This window comes from Notothenia coriiceps, unplaced genomic scaffold (genome assembly GCF_000735185.1).
Source record: "Notothenia coriiceps isolate Sejong01 unplaced genomic scaffold, NC01 NC01_scaffold00004988, whole genome shotgun sequence".
NCBI lineage: Eukaryota > Metazoa > Chordata > Actinopteri > Perciformes > Nototheniidae > Notothenia > Notothenia coriiceps.
This window is the reverse complement of record NW_011337689.1, coordinates 37292-49263: the sequence shown is the minus strand read 5'-3', so window position 1 is coordinate 49263 and position 11972 is coordinate 37292. Positions and strand designations below refer to the sequence as shown.

The following is an 11972-nucleotide window of genomic DNA, read 5'->3' as shown; positions in this document are numbered from 1 at the left end:
TCCTGGTCAGAATCTCAAACAAAAAGTGAAGGAGCGCAAATGAGCTGCAGGGAGAGCAAAAGTCAGATCATTGAGAAAGAAGAAACAAGAACTGCAAACAAAAACCTATGTTAAAACAAAGAAAATTTGTTTTATTTGTTTGCAACTTATAGTTTTATTTTTGAAATTTATTTTATTTTGCTTGACTCAGTTTTTTTTTTTTCTTTTAAACTCATAGTTTTGCTTTATTCTGAGAAAGTGTTGCTTTATCTTTATGATACAAAACGAATACCATACTCACACACACACACTCGGCGGGACGTTGCGAGGCTCTCTGCGGCGAGGAGCGGAACACTGTGAGCCGGCTCACTGGTGTGGGGTCGGCGAGACAGCGAGACACCGCTGAACTCAGCCTGGTCACACACACAAACTCCCAGCCAGGCATCGGGTGTGCCCAGGCTGAGTTTCGCGGTGTCTCCATGTCTCCCAGACGGCCACTGGGCTCACAGGGAGGGCAGGAGCTCCAACAAGCCGTTTAGGACAGAGAGTGAATACACATACTACTACAGAGATGCTGATGAGAAACCAATGTGAGTTTGGAAAATTGCACAATATAAATGTATTTTAGTATACCTCAACAATGGAATTATGATCAGTAGAAATGGCCATGAAATGGGACCAACATTGGTTCTCATTCCCCAACACACTGACAAAAGCTGATCAAAATGTTTTTTACGTCAATCTTTCCTTAATGAATACTTCCCGTCAGAAACAAATCGAGTCAAACGGCCAAAATATGCCATTGACATGTTTTAGTAAGCTTATCCGTAACAATAATTAACCACAACAAAGCATAGAAGGTATTTAGCAACAACCAAATATCAAAACGGCACCAGAAAGACATTGGCAGCGCTTCATCCATCCATGTTTATTTGAGCAATTTAAAATAGATTTTACTTTGGGTTCTGTTGGGGTGAATACATATATAGTGATGGTGAATCATATTTAGTGATGTTCATCAATCAAGCAATTCTATAATTCCAGTGAGTTAATTAGTCAAATCAGGAGCTACAGGGTAATATCTTGTCTTGTCTTTCTTTATCTTGCTTTGTGTTTGATGTTAACTTTCGTCCATCAGTGACTAGAAAAATAGCTATAAACAGAAAATAAATGAATATTATGCAGCACTGAAATGTCTAGAGTTATGTCTTAAGGAGAGGAGGTGCAGCTGTTGCATCATGTTACTTTCTTTTCCACCCTCCACCTCCTCTGGCGAAGAAATAGAACTGCTGCAATTAAAGCCAAATTTGCCTTTCAACAGCCCACTCTGCATGCTGGAAGACTGACCCTCCACGCTTCTCCGTCCTCCAACACTGCCAAGTGGGTGGGAAGCATCCCGTTTTATTCTCAGAGCCTCTTCCATCACACAGCACCTCTCGGAGGATACAGCTCTAAGAGGACGAAATTACACTTTCATTTGGCACTAAAGATAACTTACTGTAACCCTTAAATGGTTTGTGTATCCTAGGCGATGTAATCATTTGACAAGCTGTGTCCATGTTGTAACACGTATAACAGTGTAATAGGGGTGTAACATGGAGTAATATGTTGCTTTGAAATAATGGTGGGAAAAAAGTGTACTAACGGTGAATATGGGTTGTAAGATAAGTGAAATGTGGGTATAATATATAATAATGCTGTAATGTGGGTTTAAGATGGGTCGTAATATAAGTGTAATGTGGTTGCCAAATGGTGTAAAATGGATGTAATAACAATTTAATATGGATTTAACATGACTCATAATATAATGTAATATGGGTTGTAATATAGGTTTAATAACAATATAATATAGATGTGTAACATGGGTTTATTAATGAAATAATGAATAATAATAAAATATGGTCCCTTTTTGGGCAATGTGTTGCAGGGGATAAAGAGTTTTCGTTGGAAATAAAGGTTATATTTGGAAAAACAGCATGAAATGTGTATTTGTGCCCAACGACATGAATTAATTAACTTTCCAAAAAGGGTTATTATGGATTGAAAGGGTATAACAGTTCAATACAAGTCACTGTGATAGGATTTCATGTGAGGATATAATGAAACACCCACTCTTCAGCCCACACATATTTTTGGCAATTTAACCAACGCTCCGTTCTCATTAAAGCTGTGTGTGTGTGTGTGTGTGTGTGTGTGTGTGTGTGTGTGTGTGTGTGTGTGTGTGTGTGTGTGTGTGTGTGTGTGTGGTAATCTCTTTTCCAGTGTTCAAGGTTACAGGGCAGTGAAATCACGCCAGGTCTTGTCAGTATATATGCAAAGACATGCCTTATTGGTTGCATAAGAGTGAAAGAAGAAACCTTTGACCCCAACCAGACACCTTCACACCGAATCACAGCCATACATTACAGTCCATTCCATGTTTATCAAACAGCACACGCTTTCCCTCCCCAGATGCCAAATGTATTTTTTATAACTGGACAACAAACACAGCTTGTTGTAAGATCATCCCTACACTTAGTTACTGCATGTGTACCAAGAAAATAAGTAAAAGCTTTGTGAGATCTATTTTTATTGTGATAATCAACAGGAGAATAATGTTGTTGTCAATCAAATTAATATATTGTTGTCTCACACAACAAACTAAAACCCTGTAAGGAGAAAACAAGGTGCAACCCAGAGTCAAAATTGCTTTAAATCTATTAAGTGGAAGACAGGAAGAGTTTTTTTAATTGAGTCAGTCCATCAAGCAAGTATTTCCAGAAGAGAGAGAGAGCTTTTTAAACAATGTGTTGTTACTTATGTCTATTCCAGCAACATCAAACCAAAAACAATAATAATTTATTTACAATAACAGCAAGACAAATGTACACATTTGAGTTCTTCCCTTTAACTGTACAGTCCCGCTCTTGGTTCAAATGGCAATGGAAAAAACATTTGTTTTCTGGAGCAGCACGCCCATTCAGATATTTCAAGCCCAAGGCAACAAGATATAAATGTGAATGTGTCAAAATGTTCTGAATCGGCTGTCAGGTGTATACATTAACCAACATGGAGCTTTATAAGCTTGAGAAATGTGGAGGAAATACTCATTTATTTCACCAAGTGGAGTAGTGTCTGACGTAATATCTTTATTATGTATCCTATAATGAAAGAAATACAAATATAATTGGAGGTTGGTTATATGACAAGCAGCAAATTCATGTATTTTTAGCCATGTGTGTGATCTGCCACTGCGTGAGCAGGTTGGTGTGACAATGGAACGCTGAAAGGCATGATTATGATTAAACACATCTATCCCCTGCTGTTTCTCACATTGATATACTTTAATAATATACCTATCTCAGGCTATGGTTGGATTTGTTTGCACTGATTTCTAGGTAGACATCTGTTAAGACATAATGTTTTACAGGCAGCGTTAGATTTGATTAAAATGTTACTTTTTTTTACAAGTGTTTGTAGAATTTCTGCAAAATGTTGTCCTATAAACATCTGAATAATGTCAAAGGCAGTAATCTGATGTGTTTATATCTATATTTAAGCACTTGAAAGGGTATTCTCAGCCATTTAGTCTGCTCTTCTTCAAACTGCACCGTTTATCGTTGTTTTGTGTATAATTGTTTTTCTTTCAATCTGTGTTATTTGCATTTGACTTTTGAACACAATGAGCACAGATGTCATACATTAGGTTATAACTCCACCAAAGTAATGCATGGCCCTCAAACATAATGTGCCAAGTCTTTCTTTACCAATATGTGAGGAGTTTGTTAGGTTCACACCTTTTTATTTGACCTTGCCTCTTTTTCACTATGAGACAGATGGTCTGCTCTTAAGTAGCCCGAGCTGAAGCATTGCCGACAGTAGGCTACTACCCTGATTCCTCATGTCCATTTTTTTTACATCTAGCAAATGATGTAGTATTGAATGGATTATGGGATAATTTACTCTTTAGTTACCATGGAGTGCTATTTTTAAATAAAAATAATAAAGCATAGTTTCCTGCATTTCTCTTTTTTCTTGTAAAAACATTTAATGACTGTTAAAAAGTTAAACAGAGATACAAATTACCGTTAACACTTTCATCCAAAACGTTTAAAAAGATGTTTGAGTAATGACATTGTTCTGTAGTGTAAGCAAAACAAGTTAAGCTAGACAGGGTTAGTATGGAATAACAGTCTGATCATACAGAATATACTTTCTCATTATAGTTGTAAAACCTGGACTTACTTTCTCTAAAATCCAACAAAAGCACAGCGTTGTTTCTTTATTTATCAACTGATGAGGATGCTAACGTTTAGCCTGGGACCTGTTAGCTTTTCAGTGGGATATATAGCAGCCACTGGTGCACATATAAGACTGTTTTCTCATTCAAAAAGTCTAGTTCATAAGTTACAAATTAGCTGGACCGTTGCAACTAACTCCGGAAGCTAACGTTAGCTTTAGCCAGTTAGGGTTGTCTGGTAGAAATTATAAACCTGAATTACAGCTGCCTAAGTTCAAGGTGAAGATCTACCTTAATTATTATTGTAAACTGCATTTCATGTTGCCATGTGAGAACAGAACATTTGGCATAATAACAATTAACAGAAGGAGGCGGCTTAGCAAACGCCCTTTAAAAAAAAAGTATTTTACAAACATTGAAAAACTGAGTTTGAGACAACATTTGCAGCTAACTCATGAAGCTAACATTAGCAATAGCCAGTCGGGGTTGTCTGCTAAAAATTATGAGCCTGCATTTGTCTACAGCTGAATAAATTCAAGGTTGAATTGAAAATCTACCTGAATTATTATTTTAAACTGCTTTGTATGTTGTGAGAACAGAACATTTGGAGTAAAAACACGTAACAAAGGGAGTGCGGCTCAGCAAACACTCATTCAATCAAGCCTAAATGTTTCTGCTAAACTGTTGAGATATAATTTACCTGTTAAACATCTATTCATGTTTTAATGTTTCCCCCTGGCTGAAATGTGAAGACAGAGATTTGCCTTCATTATTGACTTGTGATGCACCATCAGGCTGTCCTCTCTTTCTGTTAGAAATACGGAAATGTTTAAAACTCTACCTTGTGATGTGTCGTCTTTAGTTAAATGCAGTCCATGATATAGCAGTTGTATGTAAGCCAACTAACCAAGTCATCCATTGACATTGTCTAATGAACATTTTTTAGAGTCATATTGTTCACATGGTTTTTACATTAAGAAAAAACTTGATCAACGCCTCTATTTTTTAGAACTTAATCTGGAGAAATATTCTCAAATGTTTAGTTTTCTGCAAAGTGTTAATCTAACTCCACACATCTGTTGCAAATGGTATACTTGAGGACTGTGAACAGCACCTACAGATTGTCCCGCCAAACCTATGAAACATTTAAATATATTCATACAAAACTATACTATTCTCATGCACTTTGTCATAGTCTTGTTTGCCTTTAATAAAGCTTCATAACCATCTCGGGGAAGAACAAAATGTTAATCATAAAATAAATCTAAATCAGTTTCAGTTTTTCAGATCAGTTCTGTTGTTTCCTCACGTCAGTAGAGCGAAAGTCATAGGGATTTTTACACAACACTTGCATTGTTCTGCATCCAAATAAACAAAGAAAAAAGTCAACCAAAGATTAAATCTCTGACTCTTTAGGTGACGCCATTTGATCACGTCCTGGATTGGCCTTCTCGTTCACTCGCTCCGATGAACTCTTCCTTTCTTCCTCTACCTCCACATCTCCTTCCTCCTCCTCCTCCTCCTCCTCCTCCTCCTCCTCCTCCTCATCCTTGCTGATGAAGGCCAGCTCATTCTCATAGCAAAAAGAGTTGGCACCAGATGTTGGGAATTTTCTCTCCTCCAGGTCTTTGGCACTGCATCTGGGGGTGGATGGTACTTCGTATGTTTTGTGAAAGTAGGCGTAGTCTATCCTGTACTGGCTCTTCTCCTCAAAGATGACGGGCTCATAGCGGTGACCCCAAAGGATCTCCGAGGGCAGGTAAGAGCTCCGTGCCTGTGTTGTCATGGCTGTGGCCTCCACCAAGCCTTCAAGTATAATTACAACCTCAAAGTCTAGTGTTTCGAGATCCTGCTTACTGATGCCAAACAGTGGACTTTCTTCATCGATCTCATGTATGACAGTGAGCGGTGCCACCAGAAACAGGCGGTCCGTGCCATCGTCATAGCCGACATTCATGTCAAGTTGATCCAGGGGAATGTATTCTCCTTCCTCTGTGTATCGGGGCTTGACAAGCTGCGCTCGCACATGAGCTTCCACAATGTGGCTCTTCCTCAGATTAGCTACCCTAAACATGAAGCACAGTTTCCCATCATGCATGGCAATGACTGCGTTGTGGCTGAACAGTAGTGTCTCTGCACGCTTTTTGGGCCTTGCCATCTTAGCCATGATGGCACCAATCATAAAAGCATCTATGATGCAGCCCATGATGGACTGAAAGACCACCATGAAGACAGCAGCCGGGCATTCCTCTGTCACACAGCGAGCTCCATACCCAATGGTCGTCTGGGTCTCAATGGAAAACAGGAACGCAGCCACGAAGGTTTTAACCATCGTGACACAAGGAACAAAGCTGTCGTCTTCATCAAGATGGTCCATGTCACCGTGTAGAAGTGCAATGACCCAGTATGCCAGGCCAAATGTCAGCCAGGACACCACAAACACCAGGCTGAAGAGCAGGAACATGTATCGCCAGCGGACATCCACACATGTTGTGAAAATATCCGATATGTACCGCTGTGACTTCTCATCCATGTTTGAGAAATGGATGTTGCATTGGCCAGCCTTGCTGACAAAGCGGCTGTGGTACTTTCGTCTCGTTTGAATCTTGCCATTACCGAAGCTGCCCACTGCAGGCATTGCACTCAGTCTCAAGCCCCCTTCTTCAGAGGACACGAAGCTGTGATGCTTGGCCCTTCCCACACTCATGCCTCAGTGGGGCTCAGCCAGGTTCTCACTATCAGCCCAGCTCATACAAAACTGATCAGGCTTACAGTAAGTGCACAGCTCCGGCCAACACACACTGGATTGAGAGGTGATGCAATAGTAGTTTCCTGTCAAGGAAGGAAGGGTGATATATTAGTAAACAACCTTTTCTATAATTCACACAATTCCCATTTTGTAAAGGGAATAATTATCACCTGAAAAGTGGAATATAAATGCATTAGTTTAAGCAGAAAAGCAAAATTACATTCATAAGTGTTTTTCTATAGTACAATAACAAAATGTTGCTGCTTTTGGCTTCAGCTAAAACATTGCACATTAAATACACTCAACATGAGGTACATTTCCACTTAAATGTCCCTGTAGCTTCAATGTGGGATAAAACCATTTCTTTTAGACTCTTCCTCTTTATTCCAGCACTTCATTTACCGCCAATAAATTGTTTTACTTGACATACTTTTGCTACTTACAAAGTTCTTAAAAATACTTTCGCTGTTGAATAAGAAAGCTTTGCAAGCCAATCACTTTAACTGGTGATTGGGTAACCACTCTTCTTGTATTTTTTCCTCTCAATATAATCAAAATGTCATTTATGAGTATACTTTACATTAATCTATGTATTGAAGCCTTTTAGATGTATATATATACACAGTAGATCATTGTTATATAACCTTTGAGACCTTTCTTTCCCCTCTGTTCTGTGAGGAAATACTCTGGTGTATACAATTCATGTTTCTCTGATCAACAAGGTACAGAAATAGCCAGCTAATCCAATGCCCTGCCATTTTATATGACGTATCTTCTGTTTCCTCCAGCTGGCACAACTATTAGAGTCACTGGAGTACCGTGGTGAGGCTATGCAATTCCCCTGTGAGGCTGAACTGGAAAATAAAATGGAGCTGAAAAAGATTGGGTATCATAAAAGAGACAGCCTCAGATACAATCAGTTTCATGATACGATGAAATAGATGGAATCAATGGCACACATTAATGGACAAATAATATTTACATAGCCGGTAGCACACCCAGTTTATGTTGAGTTAACATGAAGAAGTCATAGAAATCCAATTTGGTACATATTCCCCATGACTTTCCATAAACTCTGTCCCACTAAGTTTTTGTCAAGCCTGTAATGATAGCAAAATAGCCTACATTACACATTAAATAACTATTATCGGGAACAGATACAAATGTTGCTTTAGTCAAACTGTCTATTGATGTTTCAGTCTAGATAACTTTGGGATTAACAAATGTCTACAGCCATGCTCGTGGCTTTGTGAGGCTGTACTTGGCTTTGAGCTAAATGCTAACTCCAATATGCTCAGATGTTCACACTGTTTACCAGGTATCACCATGTTCAACACTTCCATGTAGCATGTTGGCATTGATAGCACATCTCTCTTCCCAGGGTCCTATGTTCCCTAGCTTAATATCATCCTAATTTAATACATTAAGGGGGGCTTTCAAATGGTTTTGTGTTCTCAGCAGTTTCTGGCTACATTTCTGTTTCCGAAGGTTGATATGCTCAAGTAGGCTAACATACATCTTATAGCTTACTAATGTTATACTTCTTATAATGCCCTCAAATGTTTGGACAAGCCAGTTTCCTTGATTTAACACACATCTTACATGTTTTTTTACGAGTTTATATTACAAGATAATGCCCTGGGAACATAGGATGATCCAGCTAAGGGAAATGTACAACCTGGTCTCACCAAAATACGTGAAATGAACACGACTCCTTAACACCGCATTACGTGGTGGAGACGCGGAATCTGCTAAATTACGTGTCGGCACGACGGAAACAACCCCAATGTAAAGTGAATGAGGAACCTTTTTCTTCAACCGTAACACTTGCTAATTAGCACAATGCTAATAGTACAGCTGGTGCTAGGTTTATCAACCAAAAGTCTTCAACAGGTTTAATTTTTTCCACTGAATAACGGAGCCAAATTTAAAGTTAAGTACATTCAGTGAAAGACTTGCATCCTCATTCTCTCATTGTTTGTTGTTTACTAAGACACAGCAAGGTGATTTCAGCTCGCAGCTAGCAAGTCACAGTGCGGCGCCAATTTTTATATTTTGGTTCATTGGACTCAGTTCTGTCTGTCTGTGCAAAACGTTGTTGCAACCATTAGTTGCACAGATATACAGTTATCTCTGAGTGACATTTGTGTCCCTTGTTTGATTGACATCCAGCTGTTCTGATTTTGTTATATGATCATTTTATTATTAAAGGTTTACACTCACTGCTGGAACTTCACTCATTTAAAGTCATTAAATAGGATACTGTAACACCATCACACTGCAGTCTGCTAAACTGTGGGTCAGCACAAGGTGACACTTGGAAACTGGCTGTGACATGTGTGTTGTTGCCTTTTCTATACTATAGGCCTACTGGTCGATTTCGATCAGGTCTTTTCTGATATCTGTGAGCAAGACTTGTTGGGTATGATCGACTCAAACTAAATGGTAGAACTTTGTTATATTATTGTTATTTGTGCTATTTCTTCGAGAAAATAGATGCACTTGAACATCAAATAATGCACCTTACTGCTTTACGATTGTGCAGTGATGAAGCAACTGGGATTTCATCTTTAATAAAACTTCAAAATGGGGTCACAAAGTCTGCTCTGCAGGTGTTCCCACCAGGAATACTTTATACCCAGAATAATACCCTCTTTATAGACATTTATTTATATAAAAACAGACATGTTCAGCACAAAGTCAAGGTATGTTTTAAACCCTCAGTCTGAAATGTCCTTGAAAGAGTTTTCTTGAGGGTGATAAAAACAAATGAGCCATTCTGCATGTTTGAGTGGGGGTATGTGTGTGTGTTTTACGTGGTAGTCTCTGATTCTCAATGCTCTAGTTGCTAAGAAGCAAAAGATATTAATAACTAATACTCAGCTCTCACAGGAGCCCCAAACTGCCTGCTGGGCTGTGATCGTCACAGATGAGTCTATTTCTATGCTGACGTTTTTCACAATAGAGACTGATAATTAATTTGAATTGAATGGTGAGAGGCGGTGCACGGATCACTCATTTGAAGGGCTATGGCTAAAGTATAACATTCATGTTTTGAATCACAAGCAGCTTACCTTGTGTGCAAGCTTTTCCAATAAATGTTGATTTCCAACTTTTAATCCCTGTTTTTCTGCCAAGCTACTGCATGTTTGTCCTCAGGCGTCCTTCAAATGTTCTCTTCTTTTACGGGTAGAACCACTTTATTCTCCCGAGGCAGAAAAGTAAACGGTCACAGAGTAGCATCTTGTCTTTGCCTTTTAACAAGTCTCTTTCTCCACTCAATAAGCAGAGCATTACAATCACTCCTGCTGTCAAGTCCTCCAGAGGAAGTGCCCGATTGATATCTAGATCAGAAACAGTCAAGAAATTAGAACGTTACTTTAGTGAAGCAATGAAATCATAATTCTGACCTCAAAAGAGCCTGACAACATGATCACGGCTATCCCCAATTCAATGTCTGTAGAGCTCACATGACCTGTGTGGGGCCAGTCCAAATCAAAACTGAATCCCTCAAAGCTTATTTTAGAGTCATGGGCAGTCAAGAGTCTCACACTTTCTTGGTATATCTGCTATCTGATCTTCTTCTGCTGCAGATCCCACTCTGAATCCCACATCCAGTGAACTATTGCTCACGGCTCAGCTCTCGTCCTCCCCCTCCCTCTCACGGTGTCACTGTAGATACTTGGCATTTGGAGACTACATGCTCTTCCTCTCCCAAGTGTTGCACCCCGTGCTGGTCAGCAACACTCAGAGTTTTAAAAGAAACAACTTCTTTATTTAGGACTGATGTGTACTAGAAAGGACCAGAAATAACCAGGACAAACACACTTGAAATTGATTTCTCTGGGTTGTGTTGTGTAATAATAATAATAATAATAATATAATAATAATAATAATGCTTCCTAGGTTCTATATTTTATTTAATATATATTATTTTGTGAAAGTATTGTTGTAAAGACAACACTGTTATGTGGAGTAATATACCTTTAAAACCTCTCTTTCTTACGGGATAAAAGATGCACATCTGGATTAGTGTTGTTGGCATCTTTACAAATAGAGAAGTAATTACCACCTTTAATCGTCTGCATTTTTGTCTTGATTTGAACAAAACCCAGCAGACCACTGAGTGGGTGGTGTGGTCTTCATTTATTATTCTGATAGCAAAGCAGCTCATGTTCAACACGCTTCAACAATTTGAATAGACCATTCAGGCAGCTCCTTGCTGAACATCACTTATGTGTGTGTGTGTGTGTGTGTGTGTGTGTGTGTGTGTGTGTGTGCGTGTGTGTGTGTGTGTGTGTGTGTGTGTGTGTGTGTGTGTGTGTGTGTGTGTGTGTGTGTGTGTGTGTGTGTGTGTGTGTGTGTGTGTGTGTGTGTGTGTGTGTGTGTGTGTGTGTGTGTGTGGAGCACCAGGTGTGTGTGGGGCACCAGGTGTGTGTGTGTGAGTGTGTGTGTGTGTGTGTGCGTGCGTGCGTGCGTGCGTGCGTGTGTGTGTGTGTATCTGGATAAAGGACAAAATTAGTCAAAAATAACTTGTGTAACACAGGGCAAATAAGCAGTTTCACTTGATTATAGTTGTAAAACAGAACGTATGCTAGCAGCTGTGTGAGACTGTACTTAGGCTCAGCGGGCTTTCAGCTAAATGCATGCTGGTGTTGAGCAGGTGTAATGTTAATTTTCATGAACCATGTTAACTGCATGTACTAAACTTAAAGAGCAGCTGAGGTTGGTGTCAACTGATCTTCTGAATAAATGAGGCTGACAGTTAAAAAGTCATTAGGATACATTGTCTTGGGAGCATGAAGGTCTGTACAACATTTTGGGTCAATCTGCCAAATAGATGATTTAGAAATGATTTAACATTTGACCATTTCCTGTTTCCTTGACTCTATGTGTTTGTAGTTACATAGATCGGAAATAAGGTCTGAGATTCACACAAGCTGAAGAGATTTTCGTATTTTGTTCTACACCAGTCAGTAAATACCCCACTCGTGAATGTCAGAAACTTCTATGTCTTAAAAACTG

General features: G+C 39.1%; 1 protein-coding gene across 4 annotated transcripts; it reads right to left on the bottom strand.

Annotated features, from left to right (window-relative positions):
• Positions 1 to 2618: 2618 nt before the first annotated feature.
• kcnj12b (potassium inwardly rectifying channel subfamily J member 12b) lies at positions 2619 to 10535 on the bottom strand. Of its 4 annotated transcripts, none has more exons than XM_010767993.1 (3): positions 10499 to 10535; positions 10022 to 10291; positions 2619 to 7030 (listed from the first exon to the last, which is right to left on the bottom strand). In XM_010767993.1, the coding sequence occupies exon 3, from the start codon at positions 6903 to 6905 to the stop codon at positions 5595 to 5597; it is 1311 nt and encodes a 436-aa protein (XP_010766295.1). In that variant the 5' UTR covers positions 6906 to 7030; positions 10022 to 10291; positions 10499 to 10535; the 3' UTR covers positions 2619 to 5594. The 4 variants fall into 4 exon arrangements, with proteins under 4 accessions (XP_010766295.1, XP_010766294.1, XP_010766293.1 ...); XM_010767992.1 differs by having other exon boundaries at positions 10418 to 10528; XM_010767991.1 differs by having other exon boundaries at positions 10423 to 10528.
• Positions 10536 to 11972: the final 1437 nt, after the last annotated feature.

Excerpts from the sequence above, each read along its gene's own strand:
- kcnj12b (XM_010767993.1), bottom strand. The coding sequence starts at position 6,905 with ATGAGTGTGGGAAGGGCCAAGCATCACAGCTTCGTGTCCTCTGAAGAA.